This window comes from Miscanthus floridulus, chromosome 18 (genome assembly GCF_019320115.1).
Source record: "Miscanthus floridulus cultivar M001 chromosome 18, ASM1932011v1, whole genome shotgun sequence".
Classification (NCBI taxonomy): Eukaryota; Viridiplantae; Streptophyta; class Magnoliopsida; order Poales; family Poaceae; genus Miscanthus; species Miscanthus floridulus.
In genome coordinates, this window is record NC_089597.1 from 117,624,818 (window position 1) to 117,649,522 (window position 24,705).

At 46.2% G+C, this 24,705-nt stretch overlaps 3 protein-coding genes across 4 annotated transcripts; 2 read left to right on the forward strand and 1 right to left on the reverse strand.

The window, feature by feature from the left end:
* Positions 1–3,885: 3,885 nt before the first annotated feature.
* Positions 3,886–5,570, forward strand: LOC136524465 (probable beta-1,3-galactosyltransferase 2). Its single transcript, XM_066517832.1, has 7 exons — positions 3,886–3,972; positions 4,113–4,233; positions 4,491–4,578; positions 4,618–4,719; positions 4,833–4,942; positions 5,089–5,184; positions 5,557–5,570. The coding sequence occupies exons 1-7, from the start codon at positions 3,886–3,888 to the stop codon at positions 5,568–5,570; spliced, it is 618 nt and encodes a 205-aa protein (XP_066373929.1).
* A 13,371-nt stretch (positions 5,571–18,941) lies between these two features.
* On the forward strand, positions 18,942–19,662 carry LOC136519449 (uncharacterized). The gene has a single exon (XM_066512853.1). The coding sequence runs from the start codon at positions 19,136–19,138 to the stop codon at positions 19,535–19,537; it is 402 nt and encodes a 133-aa protein (XP_066368950.1). The 5' UTR covers positions 18,942–19,135; the 3' UTR covers positions 19,538–19,662.
* Positions 19,663–20,193: 531 nt separating this feature from the next.
* LOC136520783 (uncharacterized) lies at positions 20,194–24,262 on the reverse strand. Of its 2 annotated transcripts, XM_066514433.1 has the most exons (7): positions 23,895–24,262; positions 23,181–23,308; positions 22,951–23,063; positions 21,835–21,981; positions 21,673–21,750; positions 20,974–21,118; positions 20,194–20,871 (listed from the first exon to the last, which is right to left on the reverse strand). In XM_066514433.1, exons 1-7 carry the CDS (start codon positions 24,004–24,006, stop codon positions 20,458–20,460), a joined length of 1,137 nt encoding a protein of 378 aa, XP_066370530.1. In that variant the 5' UTR covers positions 24,007–24,262; the 3' UTR covers positions 20,194–20,457. The 2 variants fall into 2 exon arrangements, with proteins under 2 accessions (XP_066370530.1, XP_066370531.1); XM_066514434.1 differs by lacking the exon at positions 22,951–23,063 and having other exon boundaries at positions 21,835–22,004.
* Between the last annotated feature and the right edge of the window lie 443 nt (positions 24,263–24,705).

Below are 24,705 nucleotides of genomic sequence, written 5' to 3' on the forward strand. Positions count from 1 at the left end.
ACTAACTATGTGGGCCCACGGATCAGAGAGAGTGGGTGCGGGGCCAGAGTGATAGCCAAAGAGAGGAGAGGGAACGTGCGGGCGCGCTGCCGTGCGGCTACGGCTGTGGGGTCAGGATGGTAGTGAGCCAAGGAGAGGGGGAGCGGGGATGCTGCCACTGAGCGGGCCAGCGGGCGAATTGGGCCTATGGCTAATTGGCTTGGCTGGGCCACGGGCCAGATTGAGGAAGAAATGATTTTTTCCCCATTTTTAAAACCTTTCCTATTTTCCTTTTTCAATCCAAATTCAAATATGATCCAAATCAAATTCAAATATAGTTTCAAATATACTTTTCAAGATGAGAACTTTTGGGAGGTTTCCAAAACTGAACTTTTGCAAACTTTTGAAAACTCTTTTATTTTACAATTATCTTTTTCTTTTCTTTTATTTTATTTCAGAGCCCTTTTCAAACTTATTTTCAAAAGCAATTTGAATTCATTTTGAATTTTATATTCAACGACTCATTGCAATAAATCAAATGCACTGACATGTACGCACATCCATGTTGCTACTCCTTATGATGAATTTTAGTATAATGAAAATATTCTTTTTCCTATATTTCATGTGCACAAAAATTCATAAATAAATCATTTTAATCCTATTTTCAAAAGTACAAATTTTAGGGTGTTACAATGAGTAGGTGGGCGATCAAGTTTTTGGGAGCACATCTGTGCGACTGCTCTTTATCTTCGTTCATTCTCAACGAGCCGATCCAACTACTATGGGCTTCCTCGAGCGAACGACTACTTCGGTTACTTCTAGCGACCGCTCGTGGGATTGCACTGCATACATATTCCCGCGTCGTGCCTAGATCGACTACTTCACAAGCAGGCCATCATGACTAAGTCTGATGATGGCAAAAGTGTTCCCCCTGTCTCTAGCTCGGTCCACTAAGGGTACAAACTAAGCTTATCTCTAGTGCATATTTGGTTATATATGCCATGGATCTGTTTTTAGAATCTGCTATTACATGGTCCGGTAGCATATCTACATATGGGATTAGTGGATTGCTCCTGTTCATATGTGTCATGATGTATGCAATAATGTCTTATTTCTAGATTAAAGCAATCGTCCGCGAAAAGCATACACCAAGGGATGTCCCCTTGTATGTCCTTTGTGACCTCATCCATCACTAAGGCAAACAAATAAGGGCTCAAAGCTGACCCTTGATATAGTCCTATCCTAATCGAAAAGTCATCCGTGTCTCCATCACTTGTTCGAACACTAGTCACAGCATTGTTGTACATGTCCTTAATGAGCCCGACGTACTTCGTTGGGACTCTATGTTTGTCCAAAGCCCACTGCATAACATTCCTTGGTATTTTATCATAAGCCTTCTTCAAGTCAATAAAAAACATGTGTAGGTCCTTCTTCTTCTCCCTATACTGCTCCATAACTTGTCTTATTAAGAAAATTGCTTCCATGGTTGACCTTCCGGGCATGAAACCAAATTGGTTCAAAGAGACCCGCATTATTGTTCTCAAGCGATGCTCGATAACTCTCTCCTATAGCTTCATAGTATGGCTCATCAACTTAATTCTTCGGTAACTAGTACAACTTTGAATACCTCCTTTATTCTTGTAGATCGGTACCAATATACTTCTCCTCCAATCGTCAGGCATCTTGTTCGATCAAAAAATATGGTTGAACAGCTTGGTTAGCCATACTATAGCTATGTCCCCGAGGCATCTCCACACCTCGATTGGGATACCATCCGGTCCCATCGCCTTACCGCCTTTTATCCTTTTCAACGCCTCTCTGACCTCAGATTCTTGGATTCTCCGCACAAAACGTCTATTGGTGTCATCAAAAGAGTCATCCAACTGAAAGGTTGTGTCTGTATTCTCATAATTGAACAATTTGTCAAAATACTCTTGCCATCGATGTCGGATCTCATCCTCCTTCACCAAGAGATGCTCCCTTTCATCCTTAATGCACTTAACTTGGTTGAAGTCCCTTGTTTTTCTCTCACAAACCCTAGCCATCCTATAAATGCCATTCTCTCCTTCCTTCGTACTCAAATGTTGGTAAACATCCTGGTACGCTCTACCCTTTGCCACACTTACAACTCGCTGTGTAGTCTTCTTTGCTACCTTGTACTTCTCTATGTTATCCACACTCCTGTCATGGTACAAACGTCTATAGCATTCTTTCTTCTCCTTAATAGCCCTTTGGACTTCCTCGTTCCACCACCAAGTATCTTTAGCCTCGCCTCCACTTCCTTTGGTTACTCCACACACCTCTGAGGCTAACTTCCGAATATTGGTTGCCATCTTCTCCCACATGTTGTATATGTCCTCTTCTTCCTTCCAAGATCCCTCTTTGATAACCCTTTCTCTGAATACCTCTGATGTCTCCCATTTCAGTTTTCACCACTTTATTCTTTCAATCTTAGCTTATTTATCCCTACGAGCACGCACCTGAAAACAAAAGTCTGCCACCAAAAGCTTATGTTGAGAAACAACACACTCCCCTGGTATCACCTTGCAACCCAAGCATGCTCGTTTGTCCTTTCTTCTTGCGAGGACAAAGTCAATCTGGCTAGAGTGTTGTCCGCTACTAAAGGTCACTAGATGAGATTCTCTCTTTCTAAAGAAAGTGTTGGCTATCATCAGATCAAAAGCTACCACGAAGTCCAGAACTTCCTCCCCCTCCGGATTCCTACTACCATACCCAAAATCTTCATGTACTGCCTCGAAACCTGCGCTTGTAGTACCTACATGCCCATTAAGATCTCCTCCTATAAAAAGCTTCTCACTCCTAGGTATAGCTCTAATCAGGCCATCTAAATCTTTTTAGAACTGTCTCTTAGCACTCTCGTCAAGGTCTACTTGGGGGCATACGCACTAATTACGTTCAAGACCATATCACCAACGACAAGCTTGACTAAGATAATCCTATCTCCTTGCCTTCTCACTCCCATCACACTATTCTTGAGTCTCTTATCAATCAAAACTCCTACTCCATTTCTATTCGCGACTGTCCTTGTGTACCAAAGCTTGAAACATGTATTGTCCACCTCCTTCGCCTTCTGACCCTTCCATTTAGTCTCTAGAACGCATAATATATTTACACGCCTCCTAGTCGTGGTATCAACTAATTCTCTTAACTTATCTATAAGCGACCTTATATTCCAACTACCTAAATGGATCATAGTTGGTTCGACTAGCTTCCTTACCCTTCGCACCCGTTGACTCAGATGTGAAGACCCTTGCTCATTTTTCACTACACCCGGGCGCCGATGTAGCGCGCCACTAAGGAAGTGACGACCCGATCCTTGCTCACTTCACACCATGCCCAGATCGCGACACGGCGCGTCACCAAGGGGGTGCCGACCCGGCCCTTGCCCATTTAACACCATACCCGGGTTCCGATATGACACGTCGCTAAGAGGGTTACACCCCAACGGTTTTCTTTCAGGTTTCATCTCTATTAGAATGGCTAGATTTAACGTTGGCTCGCCACGCCTATCACAACCCTCATTCTTTACCAGGGCTTGGGACCTGCTATGTTGAGACAACATAGGCGGAGTTAAACATATCAATGTATGGCAAAGTTAAATTTTGTAGATATCAGCAAAATGTGGCATACTACAAAGAACATGTTGGTAACAAATTAGTCTATAGGTTGGGGAAAAGTCCTCTTTACCATTTTTTTGTGGTGGATAACCGGGCGGGGGGGGGGGGGGGCACCTATTGATTGCACTGGAGCAACAAAGAGCTTGTTGCTGTTTACCTTCTTGTGTTGTTTGCCTGAAGTCTTGTACACTTTTTTTTTTCTCTTTATCCACTCAAAAGATAATTTCCCTTTTTAGTTTACTGCATCACAAGCAAGTAATGCTCATCTATGCCCTCTTTCAGTGCTATTTCAGGTGGAATTGTCGAGAGAGCAATTCAGGCAGATGATAAGAAACATGGAGACTTCATGAGGCTGGTAAGGTTTCACTTGGTTCACTAATAGTTACTTGCTACCCCCATTGCCTTCTAGATCCATATATGGACTGTAGTTTTGAGGTCATTATTACTTTCTATACTTTTTTTCACTCTAATTTTAGTCATGTGCACTTGGATTAGGATCATGTTGAAGGATACCTTGAACTGTCTGGGAAAACCAGGACATACTTTGCAACAGCTGTTAATTTATGGGATGCCAACTTCTATGTGAAGGTTGACGACGATGTACATGTTAATATAGGTATTAAATTTTTGAACCAGTGCCTGTTATTGTTGTCCTTTTGCTACTGGAAAGTATTTCCTTTGATAGGATAGTTACAAGTATTACTAAGGTGCCAAGTACTTGTTTGCTGATCTGAAGCTTTGTCTAAGCTGTTAATTTCAAAGGAACAAGGAAAAGTTTGTCAAGTGTTGAACTTTTGATTGTTACATATCGAAGGCTCATGCACCCACCAATTGTCTTTTTATATTCCTAACATGACAATTTCACATTTGCAGCAACACTTGGAAATATCTTATCCAAACATATTTCAAAGCCCAGGGTATACATTGGATGCATGAAGTCTGGCCCTGTCCTCTCTGACAAGTAAAGAAAAACAGTCTCTTTAGTTTGTTAGTATTTAAGACTACTTGCTTTTGCCAGTTATTACAACAAATATTTTCGGCATGCCACCGGTCAACTATACGCTATTTCAAAAGATTTGGCAGCCTACATATCGCTAAACAAGTGAGATATACCCTATCTAGTTTTTTCTCTCGGAATATGACAGTATGACACCACTCCAATCCTATTTCGTTGCAACCATACTAAAATTGTTTCTGCTAATTCGGTAATCGCAGGCATGTTTTGCACAAGTATATCAACGAGGATGTGTCTTTGGGAGCTTGGTTGATAGGGTTAGATGTTGAGCATATTGATGACCGCAGACTATGCTGCGGTACTCCACCTGGTGAGCTTCTGTTATTTTCTGTAACCAGAATGAGTTCATATTGACTGTCCAATTTACTTGAGGGTTTACATTACCTTCTCAAAAGCCACGGCTAAAGTTGCTAAGAAAAAACAATAATATCCCCGCGCATGGCGATTTGATCACATATTGCGAATGGAAAGCTCAGGCTGGGAACACCTGCGCCGCCTCATTCGATTGGAAATGCAGTGGTATCTGCAACTCTGTGCAGAACATCTGGGGGGGTGGGGGGGGGGGGGGGGGGGGGTGTTCGTAAGAAGTGTTCAGAAGATGAAAAGGCGCTGCTGACTGCTTCTTTCTAATCAAAGTGCTCTGTGTTGTGTATCTGTACATTGTGCAAAGAATGTGTCTGATTCATATGTAGGCCTGTAACTAGGTGGCTATGGTTTACAATTAGGCAAGACCACTGGAGCAGGCTGCGATTTTACTCAGCGTCCGCTGGTGGCAGTCGAGGATTTAAGGGGTGTAGAGCTGACCGATTCTTTTAACAAGTTGGATAGCCATACATATATTGACCTGATAAAAGAACACTATATATATTTGCATTCTTCGCTTTCTGAAGGCTACTTCAACATTTTCTCATTTGCTGCATGCAGGGTTGAAACTATAAGAGGGCATTTGCAACCGTAAACTAACCCCTAAATGCCTAAGCACTTGAGTCTCTTGGCTGAACGATGCAGCCCCGGGTTGTACTGACTTTGCTAAAAGAAATCGTGCAAATTATTTGGCGCAATTTCCATTCTTCTTTAGTGAATTGGCAAGAAAATATATTCAACAGTAGGACAAAGTTGTTATACCAAAAGCCAATTCCTTCATCAATAACGTCAGCACAGCAGTCAGTTCTTCCAAACAATTAAACTTTTAATCCTCAACACTGTACTACCTACATATTTCTGGCTTATACATGCATGATCAGGTAAAGAAAGACAGATGACATGAACAGCATAATGGAATCTATAAATGAGGATCATATAGTAAAAGATCATCAACTCAACTGAGGGTCACACCTAATTGTGTAAAAGCTGAACTTCTTTTCCAATTTTTGCTTGGATTTGAGGTCATGCTTCTTAGACGATCCAGTCCTGCAGGCATTTGTCAACAAGAAGGAACTTCCAGACATCAAGCTTGATTCCTAAACAAAGGGAGTGTTACAAAGGAGAGCTACTTGGGCAGAACAATAGCTTCCTTAACCTTTCAACCAGACTTTACATTGCGTGTAGGGAAAAGAACGGAGGTCACTGATAAACTCGTTCAGTTATCGGATTGGCCGAAAATCTATCTGTTCAGTTGATTTCTTTTAGCAAAAATTTAGAAAAAAGAACCCTCAATTTGAATGGAAAATTCACGGTCCCATTTTATGATGTCCGTGTCACAAATTCACGGTAGGTGTCCATGTTTACTTCATGGGGACCGTCTCCACCTTTCTTTTTTTTTGCTTCTTTGCTCTTATTCATCACGTGCACACGGACGGCCACGAGCATCTATTGACCGCCGCCGTGTCACCGTGTCCAACAGTTTGGTGAAATAGAAGAACTTGGCCAGATCTATGACTTGCTGGCGTGGAGCGGGAGTGCGGCAACCAGCAGAGCATCGATGTGTATGCGTGTAGCAAGCGGTGTATGTGTAGGAAGCCTTTGGTCTTTTTTCTTTTTGATAGGGAAGCCTTTGGTCTTGGCGTGGAGCGCAATGGGAGACGTTCTTGGCCTACGATGACGATTTGAAAAGGTAACTAATAAAAAACTGATGTAAGCTAATCTTTGATATATTGGGAGGCTAGCTAGCTAACTCATGTGGTGCCCCAAGGTGCTTTTGAAGATTGATCTCCCCAGGGTGGTGCGAGCAGAAGATTTGATTGAAAGATGCAAGTCTATGGCAAGTTGTGTAGATAAACAATCTATAGATCGATCTAGCGAGGGTGCGCAACAACTGCGTTGTTCTTCTTCCCACCGTTCCGAGGAAAGATCTACTCCTGATCGATATGTCATCTTCAGTTGGCTGCCCTATCGACGGTGGAGCCAAACAAGCGCTAAGCCCGTCGACCTCGATCATCGTCCTCGCTGACGGCGTGAAGGGGTCGCATGTCCTCACGATCGATGGGTACTCCTGGCTCAAGGGACTCAGCAATGCCGCTTTCTTCAACTCTAGCATGTTCAATATCGATGGCTATAGCTGGTTTATCATGTATTGCCTCGATGGTCTCAAAATAATCAACGCCAACTGCATATCCCTGTATCTCACACTCGCTCACACATTCGACACCCTAGTCATGATACATGTCGGTTGTAGCTTACTCAACCATGCTGGACAACTAGTGCCATCACTGATCTGGGAACGATATGACTTCACAATTACATGCATCGAGGGACTTCCAATATGGGGCATCCAGGCTCCAAAAGGAAGCCTTGGAGGAATTGCCCTACCTAATAGATGATCGCTTCAGAGTCAAATGTGATATCACAGTCAAAAGTAATGGCAACACACAGTCCACTGGGCACCTCATCATCGTGCCACCGTCAGACATGCACCAACATATTGGCCACCTACTCTTGTCGCAGGAAGGGGACCATCTCACATTTGAGGTCGACGGGGAGAGACCTTCGGCGCACATAGGCTCATGCTCATCGCGTAGTCCTTGGTGTTCAAGGCGGAGCTCTTTGGTCGGATGAAGGAGAACAAGATGAGCCACATAAGGATCGATGACATGGAGGCAAGGGTGTTCAAGGCTGTGATCCACTTCATCTACAATGACGCCCTTCGTGAGATAGAGGGGGATGATATGCCGGTAATGACACGTCATTTGCTTGTAGCAGCAAATAGTATGGGTTGGAGAGGCTAAAGATAATTTGTGAGGACAAGCTCTGTTACCATGTGGAACATAATTAGAACGGCTTGGCTTACTCTTAGGCTGCCATCTATGTTTATTATATAGTCCGTCTGGTACATGTCCTATAGATCTCGATATATGTCTTAGTAGGACTCTAAATCTCCTTGGAGTACGATTGTTTCTAGTCGTACCTATCTATACTTCTAACAAGATAGTGATAGGATATGAGGTGTCATCACGGTGACACCCAAACAAATGCTACATGATGCAAGAGGTGGAGGACCACAAGTAGGATGGTGCTATAATGTGAGCACCACATCAACGGATAATCAAGGTGGATGTAATGATGAGAGGTGCCGAAGATAGGAGGAATGTCAAAGGCAAAGTTGGATGAATTGGCTTAGTGGCGATATGTCGAGTAAGAATCGTCACCAAGAGAAGGATGGATGGAGGCACTCCCTTCGTTCTATAAAAGATATTGTTCTCACATATCAAGAAGAAATTAACACACAATAAAAAAGATGTGTACCTCTACTCTTTTAATTCTATATATGTGTTGATGGGACAAAAACAAATGATTGCACCTATAAGCTCTATACTTTATTGCATCATACATCTATAGAGCACATCTTTTTGGATACCACATCTACTCATAAAAGCTACAATTACATCTACTCATAAAAAATCCTAGAATTGTATTCTTTTGGGCTTCCTCAATACAACCCACCGTGGATTGTTGCCTAGCCTCCATGTCTATGTTGAGTGTCCTAAGTCACATAGAGTAGCTCGCAGAGTCTTAGGATGGTATACAGAAGCGTTGGTGGCGTTGTCTGACACAACGAATGCATTGTGGTTAGGGACACTACTGGATTCAGGCGCTTTGCCGGGTGCCGAATGCACCCGGCAAAGAGCCTCCGGCAAAAAGTTAGTCGGCAAAGATTTCTTTGCCGGATGCTTTTTATCGGGCACCCGGCAAAGATTTTGCCGAATGCAAACCCGGCACCCGCCAAAGAAAAGTGGTCGTTACGACGCCGGCTCCGTCATCCCTTGCTTTGCCAGGTGCCATGTCAGAGGAACCCGGCAAAGATTTTTTTAATTTTTTTTTCAAATTTTCTTTGCCGGGTGCCGTGCCGGTGAGGCACCCGGCAAAGATTTTTTTATTTTTTTTATAATTTCTTTGCCGGGTGTCGCACCACGGGGGCACCCGGCAAAGAGTTTTTTTATTTTTTTTCGTAATTTCTTTGCCGGGTGTCAGGTCATGGGGCACCCGGCAAAGAATTTTTTTTTGAAAAAACTTTACCGGGTGCCCTGGCCCTGCCACTCGGCAAAGCTGGGAATTCTGAAAGGAATTCCCAGCTTTGTCGAGTGCCAGGGCCAGGGCACCCGGCAAAGCCTCAAAAATTAATTTTTTTTATTTTGTTTTTTGATTCTATAATCACAAACACAGCATATAAAAGATATATATCACATCTGAAGCATCACAAAGACAATATAGCACATATATATCACATCCATCTCATCACAAACTCAATCCCACACATATATATCACATCGCGAATACAATACCTCACATACACGACATCACAAACATAATAGGTCTAATTACCATCGAAACAAGTTGATAGTGGATCACAGTGCATCACATGTCCATCAAGCGGTGAAAAAAGAGATACAAACTAAATGTGGGGAGGAAACTGAGTGCCTGGTGAAGAAAACTCGGCACCGCCTGCTTGCGCCTGAGATGGGTTATTCGAACCCGCCGACGGAGGCTGCATAAAGGACAAGAGATTCAGGCGCTTAGAGTGGGTCATCTAATGAAAGCACTAGTCGAAGCAATATGGATTCATACTTACTGGACTAGATACAACTGGCGGCGGCGCTGGAGCGAACATCGGCACAAGTACACCGTTCACTTGCCCAAAGTTCTGCAGGAACATCATAATCTCCGCTAGCTGCTTGGCCTGTCTCTCCCGCTCGGCCCGCTCGGCTTGTCTTTCCCGCTCGGCCACCTCGGTCCTCGCCGCCAGGTCCCGCAGCTCCTGAGTCATCCTCTCGTTATCGGCCTGCAACATTTCAATCGGATGTTTTAGTAATGTAAAGGTAACTAAGTTATGTAAAGATCAATGTACGAAGAGTTAAACTGGACTAACCTGGAGTGCGTCGACCCGCTGTTGTGAAGGGGACGGCCGTTGGCGTATGGCCGGGCCTCCGCTCGGGGTACTTGCTCGGATCTAGGAGAGGGAGGGAACAGAGCCGGACTCGAGGGTGCCATCACCAAGCCAGTACCGCCCATGCTTCTTGCCCTGTCCGATCCTCATGACAGTCGTGCCATCAATGTCGTCGGTGCTCGGATCCTAGTCTGGCCCCTGGACCGACCTTGCCTCCGACGCGTAGGAGCTGATGCGGGTGTGGGCGCTCGGGTTGCTGTACGACTCGGGTGGGTCATCCGGGCTGAAGGTGACAGCGGAAGTCGCCTTTCCCTTGCGGGCCAGTCCATACGCCATGAACGTGGATAAAGGCTGGCCACCATGCGACGCTGACTGCGAGAAAGACAACAAGATGATTAGAAGAAACATGCAGAATGGAGCGTCAGAATACTAAAAATGAATTCACGTACCCAAGCTTGCTTGTACGCGCCGAGGCTACGGCTGCCTTGGTGGTGTGTGGGGCCTGTCGCCTGCAAAGCCCACTCTCAGTGGGCTTCATGTTCCTGGATATAACCCTCTGTGAACCACCTGTCCACGATCATCTCCCAGCAGTCGGCAAAGGACTCGCACCACCATGGAATCATCTACATGTCATAAAGAATTTGAGATGTAAGACGACCAAATGAAAGCTACTTAATCTCAAAACGAATCAGTATTATTCTTCTTCATTTACCTCAAGGAACTGTTCCCGGGTCAGAGGCATCTGTCTTGCCTATGTCTTGCTGACTTTCTGACCAAGTCGCGTGGCGTAGTACTTAATGATGCAAGTGAGGTGCTCCTTGTAGTGCATGTCGCTGATGCGTTTCCTGGCACTTTTCACCAAGTTCTTCTCCGCCCTCTCCTCCTGTCCCTCTTCACACCTGAAAAAAGTCTGCAGACAGACACAATGTATCAATTCATTATGTCAAAAAGTGTCAAATGAATGCGATGTATTGATCAAAGTTGTGCGAACGAGACTTACCCAGAACTCTCTCCTGACCCGCTCCTGCTTGTCTTCATAATCTGCGTCGGGGGCAGATTTGTAGTGGTCCCACGATTTGGCTGGCCCCACAGTCCCCTTGTGCGTGACAATGCTAGGGTAATAGTGCCTGCACACAAGCCCCAAGATGTGGTTGGGGTTACGTGAGTCACCAGGCGACACAACCTCCCAGTGCCTGCACAAGTCATTAACAAACATTATTAGTTTCTCTGACAATTTTCAACAGGTTATATGAAGTAGCTGTGATTAAATCTAAAGTTAGTTACCTGTCCCCCTAGGGGTGGATCACTGGACGTAGGGGAGGAAGCGGAGGCCCAGGGAGTTTTGAGGGACCTCGCAAGTAGGGGCTAGCCACAGCAGAGGCAGTGGAACTACTTCCGGCCTCGCCGCCCTCCTGTGCCTCTCCCTCGCTGTCCGTCGCCCGAACCTCGTCCGTCGCTAGAACCTGCTCGTCCTTCGAGGAGTCCGTGGTACGGCGCTCCTCCGGCACGTCACGCGGCCTGACTAGAGGAGGCCGGCCCCTCCTGCTCCCGCTCCCGCTGCCGCTGCTCCTGGCCCTCTGCCTCCTCCCGTCTGATGCGTTCTCTCTGGCATCTGTGTCCTCACGTGCCCTCTGGTACCTCGAGTTCACGTTCCTTGGCCCACTGCCGCCCGCCATCTTTGTTCAATCACCTACAATTAAAAAGAAACAAACAAGACATCATTACATGTATTAGAAATAGATGCTAAGTAAATAAACAAAACATGATTACAAAATAACATAGTATTATATGTATTAGAAGTAATCATCATTATTGGGATTATCTGGATCATATGTCTCGTCATCACTATCAAAATTGTCTAAATAAACAAGACTGTTCGAAGGTTCAATGTTGCCTTCATCGTCATCATCTAAATATAATCGCTCAAGCATTTCTATGTCCTTGGCATTTTGCACCTCATCTCCTTCTTCCTCGTCATCAACCCTTTCATTGTCTACTTCCATTCCAATCGCCTCGGTTAAGTCTATCACCAACCTCCCTTGTAGCCCATCTTCTTGATAGAACTCTCCATCATATGTGTTTGGGTTGAAGTTGTAATCTTCATCGTTTGGGACAGCTAGTCTACCATGTGGCGATACCTGGTGCACAATAGACCAACCCTGAAGAGCCTTGTTGCCTTAGCATGCGTATGACAAATAATAAACCTGCACGGCCTGATCCGCCACAATAAAGACATCTTTTCCTTGATAGATGGAATCATGTCGAATCTCGACTTGACCAATATTAGGGCTCTGTTTCGTTAGTCGAGGATTGAACCAGTGGCATTTGAACATGACGAGACGAAGAGGTCTCGAACCATAAAATTCAAGTTCATAGATATCTTCAATTATGCCATGATACTCGAGGCCATCAGTGCCGGGAGTACAAACTCCGTTGTTTGTGGTTTTTCGATGGGGCCGAGCTCGCTCGTAGCTTCTTGTGTGAAAGTGATATCCATTCACATCATAACTTGAATAAGTTTTCACCTTACTGTCGAAGCCATTTGCAACCTATCTCAAACTCCTTACTCATAGTTGCATCGGTTTAGGCCTGCAAGCGTAAGAAGGAAAGATTGCCGGACTAAGTACGCGAAACTCAGAATCTCGAACTAGGTACGAGGTAAATTGGACAATACCTTTGTTTTGAACCAAGAAATGAAATCGGGCCTCCCTGCTCCCAGACCCCGTGAAAGAAGGGTGTCGGTTTGTCGTGGGGTAGGATCCCTTGGTTGATGCCAGGATACACGAATAAATTCCCTGTGCACACGAGAATAGTGACAGCATATTTAAACAAGTTCTTTGAGAATAGTGACAGCGTATTTAAACAAGTTCTTTGAGAACTTACTCAATGAACGACTTCACCTCGGGTAGGTTGTGGAACACATATAGCATGATCATGCGCCACTCTTCATTTTCCAACCTCTTATTGGTCGATCCACTTGACCTGCCGAGTTGCCCTTGGAAAAGGCTAAGGTTGGATTCATTCTCGTCAACATTGTAGCGAGGGAGTGGATTATGCACGCTAGGAAGGTTCTCCGTGTAGTATAGCTGTGTGAAGTTTGTCACCTCCTCCAGAATGGAAGCCTCTGCAATGGAAGCCTCAATTTTGGCTTTATTTCTACATTTTTTGCGAATGGCCTTCAGACATCTCTCGATTGGGTAGCACCAACGGGCCTGCATGGCCCCCCCATACGTGCCTCATACGGGAGGTGCACAATCAAATGCTGCATCGACAAGAAGAAGCCGGGTGGAAAGATCTTCTCCAACTTACAAAGCAACTCAGGTGCCACTTTCTCCAAGTTTGCAACCACGGTCCGAGATAGCTCCTTGGCACAAAGCTGGCGGAAGAAATAGCTCAACTCTGTCAGCACTAGCCAGAGATGCTCAAGAACGTAGCCTCGTACCATCGCTAGAAGAAGCCGCTTAATCCATACGTGGTAGTCATGACTCTTCATGCCGTTGACTCGCATAGTGCCTAAGTTCACTCCCCTGCTCAGGTTCGCTGCATACCCATCAGGGAACATTAACGCCTTGATCCATCGTAGTACTTCCCTCCTTTGTTTGGGTTTCAAGACAAAATCGGCCTTAGGCCTTTTCCAGTTCTTGCCGTTTGCAGGAGGCCGCATCACTTGCTGTGGTCTATCGCACAACGTCGCCAGGTCCACTCTAGCCTTAGGGTTGTCCTTAGACTTGTCAGTGTCCATGAGTGTTGCCCAAAGTGCCTTAGTGATATTCTTTTCAGTGTGCATTACATCAATGTTATGGGGCAGTAGGAGGTCATCGAAATAGGGGAGCCTCGTCAAGTCGGACTTATGAGTCCACATGTGTTGCTCACCATATCCCACAAAACCACCTTCTTCATTAGGCAAGAGAGCATCTATCTGAGCATGAACCTCGGCACCAGTCTTCAAGTGCGGTCTAGGGTCCGTGACTGCGACACCTTTCCTGAAGTTCTTGGTGTCCTGTCAGAATGGATGGTTGGAATCTAGGAATTGACGATGTTGATCGAACGACAAATACTTATCACCCTTCTTCAACCAAATGAACCTCACAGCTTCCTGGCATATTGGGCACGGGAACTTCCCGTGAACACACCAAGCGCTGAATAACCCATACGCCAGGAAGTCATGCATGGAGTACTGGTACCAGACGTACATTTTGAAGCTTTCCTTTGTAGCTCGGTCGTATGTCCATACCCCTTCATTCTAAGCTTTGATCAACTCATCAATCATAGGATCCATGAACACACCCATCTTACTCCCTGGGTGCCTGGGAATTATCAACGTCAAGATCACGTTATGTCGTTGAAAGGCGATGCCAGGGGGGAGATTGAGGGGGATAACAAACATGGGCCAACATGTGTAAGGGGCAGACATCATGCCATAAGGATTGAACCCATCTGTTGCCAGCGCGACACGTACATTACGAGCCTCATCGGATTTCAAACGATGCTTGTCATTAAAGCTGGTCCATGCTTCACCATCAAATGGATGCACCATCTTGTCAGGATGGTAGCGTTTGCCATTCTTGTGCCACATCATCTGTTTCACGGTTTCCTCGATCATGAATAGCCTTTGAATCCTCGGCACGAAGGGAAGGTGCCGTAGGACTCGGGCGGGTATCTTAAGCTGGGTCTTCTGGCCACCACAGTCACTAGACTCTACCTCTAGGAACCTGGAGGCTTTACACTTCGGATAGTACTTTGCCTCCTTGAGTTCTTCCCGAAATAGGACACACCCGTTTGGACAAGCATGTATCTGCTCATATGGCATCTTCAGTGCTTTAAGGAGCTTGTGTGCCTCGTACATGGTCTTCGGCAACACGTGGTTTTTTGGAAGCAGGGTGCCAACCACGGCCAACACCTTATCGAAGCCTTCTCGACTCTAGTTTAAATCGGACTTCAACCCCATCAAGCGACTTATGGCATCCAGCTGGGAGACCTCAGAATGAGCGTGAAGGGGTTTCTGTGCCGAGTCCATCATGTACTTGAACGCATCTACGGCTGCCTGCATCTCCGCCTCCTCACGTCCTTCAGCAAACTGTGCTTGGTGAACGTCATCTACCATGTCTGCTACCCCCGCATCAGCATCGAAAGCCTCGACGCATTGTCTTACCACCTCCTCTCTCATACGATCAGCTTCACCATGGTGGACCCACCGGGTGTAGTTCGGCGTAAACCCATTCTTATGCAGATGTGTACCCATGAGTTCCTTGTCTAGCATTCTCCTGTTATCACACTTGCTGCAGGGACACAAAGCCATTTTCGGGAATTTTGCGGCCTTGCCAAATGCACGATTCAAGAAACGATCGGTCTTCTGCATCCATTCATAGCTGGCATCACCCTGACTTGTTCGGCCCATGTACATCCACTGACGGTCCTCCATCCTCTAGCATATATAACATCACCATAGGTGACCATCAATTGCATCTACGCGGTGTCCCTACTCTCTAATAGGTGAGGATAGGTCCTAATCCCACCCGCGGATGCATAGATGAGGTTAGTTTCCATGCTCCGCTCCTATCCGAGATGGAATTTCGGCAGCACCTCCCCGCCATTCTCCCGATACATGTCCTGCAAGGGAGAGTGTGTATCCGAAGAACAACGGAGAGGTGATGCTGAAACACCGTCTCGAACCGGAGCGAGCATGAAAACTAACCTCAACTACGCATCCGCGGGCTGTCCAAAAAGCGTGGACAATCTGAAATAGATACGGTCGCAGATATGCAAAGGTCCGCATATCTCCGACAGTATCTCTTTCGAACGGAAGACACCTAACTAGGTTACACGACCAAAGACCACATACGGATAGAGGGGTTATACCTAGGGTGGCAGTGAGGTCCGGGTAGCGGGGCGGTGGAGAGTCGGTGCAGTGGCGAGTCAACGCGGTGCAGGAAGACTCGCAGCGCCGACGAAGACGATCGGGGTCGCCGAGTCCCTCCCACAGGTCCTCCTCCTGCAAAAAAGGGCAAAAATGGTTAGTGTCGACTCAAAATTTCAGCAGCACCTCCCCTGCACGGGGAGGTTCCAAAAACCTGCAAAAAACATGGCACGAAGGCCAACAACCACATATATACGAAACATGGCACGAAGGCCAACAACCACATATATACCAAACATGGACACGAAGGCCAACAACCACCAATATATCAAGAGGAGCCATGTACTTTAGTTCTCTTTCCATGCACATGAAAGTATTGAAGTAGTACAACAACAATTACTACTAACCCTACAACTACTACTAACACTACTACTAACAACTACTTAACTACTAACAATGCTAATAGTAAGAACTACTTAACTATTAACAACTACTATTACTAACCACTACTACTTACTAACTACTACTATTTACTAACCCTACAACTAACACTACTAACTACTACAACTAACACTACAACTAAAACTACTAACTACTACTACTAACACTACAACTAACTACTACTAACACTACTAACTACTACTACTACTAACACTACAAGGGTAGGGCTTACCTTGGCGGCAAGAGCGAGGGCCGGCGACGACGGCGGGGATGACCGCAGCAGCGCGAGGATCAACGGCCGGTCGGAGCGCGGGGATCGACGGGCGGTCGGGTCGGCACCTTCCTCTTCTTCCTCCTCCCCCTTCTCTTTCTTCCTCTTCTTCCTCCTCCCCTTCTCTTTTTTCCTCTTCCTCCCCCCTTCTTTTTCTTCTTCTTCCTTCCTCCTCCCTTCTTCCACCTACCTCCTCTACTACTGGCCGGCGGCGGGAGGAGCCCGGCTGCCGGACCACGGGCAGCCGGCCTTGTCGGGGACGGCCGGTGAGGTGGGACCGTGTGGCCGCCGCGGCCGGCGAGGCTGGGGCGTCGGGGCCAGGTAGGAGCGCCGGCCGAGCGCCGCCGGGGTCGTCGAGGCGTGGCCGCGGCCGCAGGGCCACCGGATCCGGGCGGGAGCGCCGGCCGGCCGCCGGGGCGAGCGCCGCCGGGTGTGGGCGCGGCTCGCGCGGGCGCTGGGCTGCCGGTGCCGGCGTCGCGGGGTCGCCGGGACTGGGCGCAGAAGCAAGGCGCGGGCGCGGCGGAGCGCGAGGGCGGCGACGGCAGAGCGCAGGCGCGGGTCTGCTGGAATAGGTTAGGGTTGGACGTGGGCTGACCTTTTTAGTCATGGGCCTTTGCCGGGTGCCAGGTGACGACGGCACCCGGCAAAGAATTTTTTTATTTTTTTTTAAATTTCTTTGCCGGGTGCCCCATGACCTGGCACCCGGCAAAGGCTTCTTTGCCGGGTGCCCGGGGTGGCACCCGGCAAATTATTATTTTTTTTGTTTTTTTACCCCATTTTTTTGTGGGGACTTGCTACAGTAAATATATCCCTATTTCAAAATTTGGGACAATTATGAGTTTTTTAACTATATTTCCTTAATTTTTTCTGTTTCATTGAATATTTCCGACTATTCCAAATTTGAACTGCAGGTACATGAAATAATGGAATTTGGTCATTCAAAAAATAGTATTCATGATATTTAGGCTATGTCGAGGCCGTATGCAGGAAGTGGCATGAAATGTCGCGCATAATGTTGTCGTAACATGACGATGTACTCGCGGGGGAAGTTTATTTAAATTATATAAAATCCAAACGATGTCCGAAAATCACGAAACTTGTCGATGTGTCTTGTGATCACATGTGGAGATGTCTGGGTTTTAGGCAGCCGACGTCGCAACTTGCTCGAAACTTTCTCAATTTTTTACCAGGGCCTCCACATGTGATAACAAGACACATCAACAAGTTTCGTGATTTTCGGACATCGTTTGGATTTTATATAATTTAAATAAACTTCCCCCGCGAGTACATCGTCATGTTACAACAACATGATGCGCGACATTTCATGCCACTTCCTGCATACGGCCTCGACATAGCCTAAATATCATGAATACTATTTTTTAAATGACCAAATTCCATTATTTCATGTACCTGCAGTTCAAATTTGGAATAGTAAAAAAAATTCAATGAAATGGAAAAAATGAAGGAAATATAGTTAAAAAACTCATAATTGTCCCAAATTTTGAAATAGAGATATATATTACTGTAGCAAGTCCCCACAAAAAAAGGGGTAAAAAAACAAAAAAAAAAATTTGCCGGGTGCCACCCTGGGCACCTGGCAAAGAAGCCTTTGCCGGGTGCCAGGTTATAGGACACCCGGCAAAGAAATTTAAAAAAAAAATAAAAAAATTCTTTGCCGGGTGCCTAACGAGGTGGCACCCGGCAAAGGATGACGGTAGCTGGCCGCCGTCAAGCCGGTCACCTTTGCCGGCGGCCATATTTTGCCGAGTGGCCGGCACCCGGCAAAGACCAATTTTTGCCGACGGCTGGAATTTACCGAGTGCCCGGCACCCGACAAAGACTACTTTGCCAGATGCCTTTATTTGCCGGGTGCCTCCGGGCCTGGCACCGGCAAAGAATTCCTTTGCCGGGTGCCCGATAAAAAGCACCCGGCAAATCAACCGTTTCCTACTTGGGAGCAGATAGAAAGGAAAACTACAATATGTACAACTTTTTAGCTCTGCAAAAGCATCGTGACAGCAGGTGAGGAATCAAGTCTGTATTCATAGGGTTGGTGGTTTTAATCCGCCTCTTGCACATGTTGATGTGGAACATTATTTTCATAGAGCTAATTATTGAATATGCTTGCGTTGAGGAAACTTAACCCTCCTAAAACGAAGAGAGTAAAAGCCAAAGCAAGAACCGTTCACTCCATGCTTTTCTAAATGAAACTAAAAATCAGGCTACTGTAACCAGAAGTTAGAGTTACATGAAGTATTACCAAATAAGCTCTAAAAAATGAGCACCAAGAATACAACATTTTGAGTTGGAAAACAAAGCTGCACGTTCCAAAAGCAAAGCCTCAGCTCGAACCCACTCCACTTCCACTCCCGGTCTCCGGTCCAGCGGCGCCTAACCGCCTACGCCTCCCTCCCATTTTCGAAATCACCCGCCGATCCGATTCATCCCAACGCGCTTCCCGCCCGGCCACGTTTTCGTTTGATCGCTTCCCTCCACCCGCTCGCCGCCATCATCTCATGTCATAAAATCCAAACCCCCCCTCCCGTTTCCCCAAACCCGCGCTGAATTCCGACCCGCCTCCACCTCCTCCCTCCGGATCCGTCGCCAACCATCCATGGACCGCCGCCTCCGCTCCCCGGCGCGCCGCCCTGCGGCCGAGCGCCAGCAGCAGCTCCCGGGCAGCGGTGGCGGCAGCCCGCACAGCTTCCTCCGCCCGGGCGCGCTCGCGCGGCTCCGCGACTCCAGGGTCCTGGCGCGCTCCCTCCGCTGCGCCGCGCGGGCGCGGCCCCCGCTCCCGCCGCCCTCCTCGCCTCCCCGCTCGCCCGCGCCCGCGCCCGCCGCCGCCGCCTGGGACGGCGTGCCGTGCTTCCTTGGGCCGGCCGCGAGGGGGATGCGCTACCCGCTGCGGAAGAAGCTCGCGGCCGCCCGCGCCGTGGTGTTCCTGCCCCCGCCGGAGGTCGTGGACGCGTTCGCGCCGGCGGCGGCGGCGTCACCGGACGTGGTCGCCGCGCACTGAGCGGCGGTAGCTTTTCCGCTCGGTTCTCGTCCCTTGTCTAGTCATTATTACTTAAGATAGATATTACTATATGGTATGGATATAATGTGCATATGGATCGGTTTATGTTTCTGCTAGCTTCTTGTATGGATCTGGACTTGGTATAAATTTAAGAGTTGTTGATCCCAGTGCGTACAGATTTTGTTTGTGTGTGATTTGATTTGATTCACACGCGAATTCAGATTTCAACAAAATTGCCTATGGCTGTTCGCACGAATCTCGTTATTTAGGGTTCTATTTGGCATGAAATGAATTGAAGAACTGCGTACGGTAGTTCGCACGAATTGTCATTCAGGGTCTAGTAGAGCTCCTAGTGGCAAGTGGTTCTCTGAAATCAGCCAGAGAAAGTAGTTTCTTCTGGTAGAGAAACACTTTTCTCTGATATAATCAACTTCCACGCAGAATTTAGAGCTACAGCTCTACCAAACAGGCCTCTGAGCTAGTTCACATGAATCATGTCATCCAAATTCAATATTAATAGTTCGTTCGCTGAAATTTGGCTTATGCTGATTTATTGAGAGGAAAACACCGTTCGTTCGCTGAAAATGACTGTTGACTACTGCTGAAGTAATTCAAACGAAGAGGGCATGAAATACAGAGGAACAGGAGCACAAAATGGCAACCAACTCATGATTTGATCAAGGCACGGTTTCCTTGCACTTGTGTATTCACATTTAGATTTTTCGTACCAGTACATGCTATAGTATAAACGCCACTGCTACTGCCCAATACAAAACTGTGTTCATATATGCTATATTTTGCCTTTGCCTTGAAAGATTGAACAACATTTCTCGCCTCATGTCTCCCTTCCCCATTGTGTTTGCCAACTACTTTACTGAGATACATACAACAAACAACATAAACAAGAAGCAAGTTCAGTATCAGCTCTTGCGCAGGTTTCTGCTTGCTTGAGCAGCAAGTGCGATCGACCTCGCATCTATGTCATTCATCATGTAGTCCCTTTCAGCGCGGCGCCGCTGCTGCCTTTCCCGTTTGGTCCTCTTGGGTGCCAGCCTTGCTTCCCTCTCCACATAGGCCAGCCTGAACCTTTCCGCTATCGGTATTTCAGGCGGGGCATTTGGATTCGGTGGATCAACAGGTCTTCGAGGAGCAGCAGAAATAGCCCACGTTTTGGGATCAATATCCTCAACTATGGAATGGTCCAGTGGTACGCTTGCCAATGCTTCCACTGGGACTTTGGATCCCGAGAGGTCGAACAGCGGTGGCTGTGGGTTGACAGTAACACGAGGGCATTCGGCAGCTAGAGTCTCCTTTGAGTTATCATCTATCTTTGGCTGCAAAACGGGGAAAATAGTAATTGAACACAAGATAAGCATTGGTGAATTGTGAACACACCATAAATCATAGCTAGAGAAGAAGTGAACTTAATTGCACACCCAAACAAGCCATCTTAAAGACTCCGCACCGCCTCCTATATCTAGTGTATCAAGTTCCTCCCATGAGTCCCCTTCAAGAGTATTCAATTTGGGTTTCAAGAGATTCAAGCACCTCCGTGCCGTGACTTCACTTCTTGGACAGCCTCTGCAATCATATGATTCAAGCTATTTTTAGTATCCTGCTATGCGGGAAGCGGGATACAACGCATAGTCAACAATTCAACAATGAAAGGTTATATTTGCCTCATGGGAAAGGGCAAACTAAAAAGCAAAGAAAATTCCCACACAAGGTGACTGGCTAGTGTCTATTCACTAGCATAAATGCAAACTCACGTAGACTTGTGCACACATGATCAAATATAAATTTATTATTTAAAAAAAATATTGATGATTCATATAAAATAATATCACATATCAGTTGATAAAAGAGATACCCTATTGTTAGTTAACTGTGAAGAATCACATAATTTTCTCTTTTCAGTCCCATGCATTCATATGTTCGGTTTGAGCAAACAGCAAGCACAGGTATTGCCATAGCATATAAATCAAGAATGCATGAGAAAGATGCCATAAATAATAGGTATGGATAACACCAAGACATTCATATACTTATCAAAAAGAAATTGAAGGTAAAGACATGAAAGTACATTGAGATTGATTGACCCTAAGGTTATGCATGCAATTTGTTGGAAGTCATACCCACATCTCAATATCTCCAAGGATGGGCAGTGGCATACAATCTCAGACACACCAGCAGTAGTAATTTTATCACAGTGACTGTGTGAGAAAGATGCCATAAATAAGATGCAAATTTAGTTGAAAATTTAGTAAGTAAAAAAATGACAAAGCACAAAGCCTTACCTAATATCAATTGCCAGTAAATTGCTACAAACATTTGCTACAGTAGCCAAACCAGCATCAGTTACATCAGATCCAGATATATCTAGGATTTCCCAGGAGCTTTCAGCAAGAGAAGTCAACACTTCATCATTCAGGAGCCTTCTTCTCCTTGCAATAGACATAATTGCCAACTGTATCATACAATAAATAAAACTCAATTGTCACTAACTCACAATAACACACATAAACAGCATAAGTACACGTAGACATCAGATGTCAGTATATGAACTAAATCAACAATGGACCAGGTCACTTCAAAACCTTAAAAATACTGATGCAAAGCTTGACTCAACTTGCTAACAACAGTTGCTACAATAAGTCAAGAAGGCCATATATAATGTTAAAGAGCCTTAGTGTCACACATCAACCTTTTGTTTTAACAGTTCCTCCCTTCCTACTGATCATATTAACCATTCCTATGTTTTTCTGAGGTAAATGTTATTGTTTTTTTCTCGAACACGCAGGAAAGCCACATATCATTATATGTTAAGAAGAAAGAAAAGATTAAGAATCCATACAACCACACACCACGCCACCTAGAGGTTCAATCAAAACATCCTATTACAAGAAAAACAACATGACCATGACTCTCAAGTGGCACACGGGCAAAGAAGTAGTTAATGCCCTGGCCAGCCCCGGTTCATCTGATGGCTCCCAACACTGATTAATATGTTTACGAAATGCTCTCCTTTCTTCCAGTTGACTTGTGAGTTGTAACTCGTGCTTCAAAGTATGAATATAGAGGGCATTAATCCGAAAGAAGTGACCATCTACATTTTTTGTTTGCTTGCTGTTGAATTGCGCTTTAAAGTTTGGAAATAGCATATATTAGAATGTACAACACTCATATTGACATGAATCTCTGAGCTTAGCTAGAGCTTTGCTGTTTGCTAGTGAAGAGTTGCAGTTTTGGGGGGCTCTGATGAACTTAGAAGTAACTACAAGAACATGCACTTTTCTTTTCAGCTAGTGAACACCACCACGGCAATGAACTGGGCTTACAACCTAAAAGGTGAACTCTATCTAACAATCAAAAACCTTGTATAATATATGCACATTTTATTCCGGCAGTCTTACCGCCTGTGACCGGAAGGTCCCGGGTTCGAGTCGCGGTCTCCTCGCATTGCACAGGCGAGGGTAAGGCTTGCCACTGACACCCTTCCCCAGACCCCGCACAGAGTGGGAGCTCTCTGCACTGGGTACGCTCCTTTATTCCGGCAGTGTGGCAATGATGCATAAATTGACAACCAAACAAAAGACATAGATGCATAAATTGACAACCAAACAAAAGACATGCATAAAGATACCTTTATGTGGGGTGGAAATAAGGCAGCAAATTCTGAAATATCAGCGATGATATCTTCAAGATGCTGACCAAGGGTGCCAAGGCACAAGCTGACCAATTTCCGAGGTTTAGCCTTCTTTGAGAAAGAATCTGAAGTACAATTTTGAAGTCAATATCTGGAGATAATGCTGCATATGCAATTACAAGAACAATTGGAAACCGATACGAAGTAAGATTGAATTATTCTGGTCTGCACAATAATTGATAGGGTAATCTCAATGAGTTTATCAACACAATGCACCATTCATTCATTTAAATTTAGTTAGCACGGCTTCAATTTCTGTTCAATAGAAACTAACTTTGGTATGTAATCTTCTTGGCGGTTGGCCATGCCAATCGGTGGGAGTTTAGTATCTTTCTGATTTCTGAAATACCATTAACTAATAGAATGATCAAAGCAAAGCACACGACACAAATACTACAAAGTAAAGTCAATCAAAACCACCACTGCTTTATCATCCTAAAAATTCTTAATTTTGTCTATACATCTTTCGTTTTGCAGGAGACACCAACACAGGAAATCAATCACGGAAACTCTAAGCATCCATAACCAATACACAGTCGGCCGATTCCTCTTCGTTTTTCTCTACATCAGTTGACAGCCACGATAGATAATTTACTGCGTATTAGTTAGTTAAGTTACCCCCACATAAGCGAACAAGAGCATGGAGCTTACAGAAGGAGGGCGACGGTAGGAAGCTCTTGGGCTTGGGGTTCTGGCGCGGCGCCACACGGACATCGCTGAACGACGCCGCCAGCTCGGCCACCACCGATTTCCCCTTGTCCATCCTGCCCCGTAGGGTCAGATCGAGGGCAGCCGTCGGGTCCTCGAGGCGAGCGCGGGAGCGGGGACGGCCGCGGCAAGGTGGGCGCGGGTGGAGATGGCGGTGGCGCGCGAGCCGGTTGGTCTGGCGGTAGCGGTAGCAGGAACGGAGCCGGGGCGTCGGCAAGTGGGCGGGCACCGGGAGGCAGACGGTCGCGAGGCGGCCAGGTCGTACACGGTCGGCCGCCGGAACGGGAGAGGTCGTCAATTTCCGTAGCTCTCCCCCCGAATTTTTTACTATTTTGCCCCTTTTTTTTTTCAAGTTTCTCACAAATAGATCCCTGACGAAAAGAATTCAGTAAATGGACCCTTGGCTCAGCGCCAAAGTGACTGACGCCGAGCTCGGCGCCACCGTCACTGGCGCCGAGCTCCTGGGCATGGGGTAATGGCCTGCCAAGGGGCTCGGCGCCACAGTGACTGGCGCCGAGCCCCCTACATTTAACCCCAGCCCAATCTTCTTCCCCGAGCGTTCTTCCTCTTCTTTCTCCTCCCTCTCAGGTTTTTCTCTCCCCACTTTACCCTACCTTATGAATCGATATATTGGACCTTGAAAACCTTAATTTGATCCGTAGATCTTCAAGAGCAAGGTATACTCGCTCACCTCCTTATTTTTTCGCATCGATTCGGTACATATTAGTCGGATTTTTAAACCTAAGAATCGTCA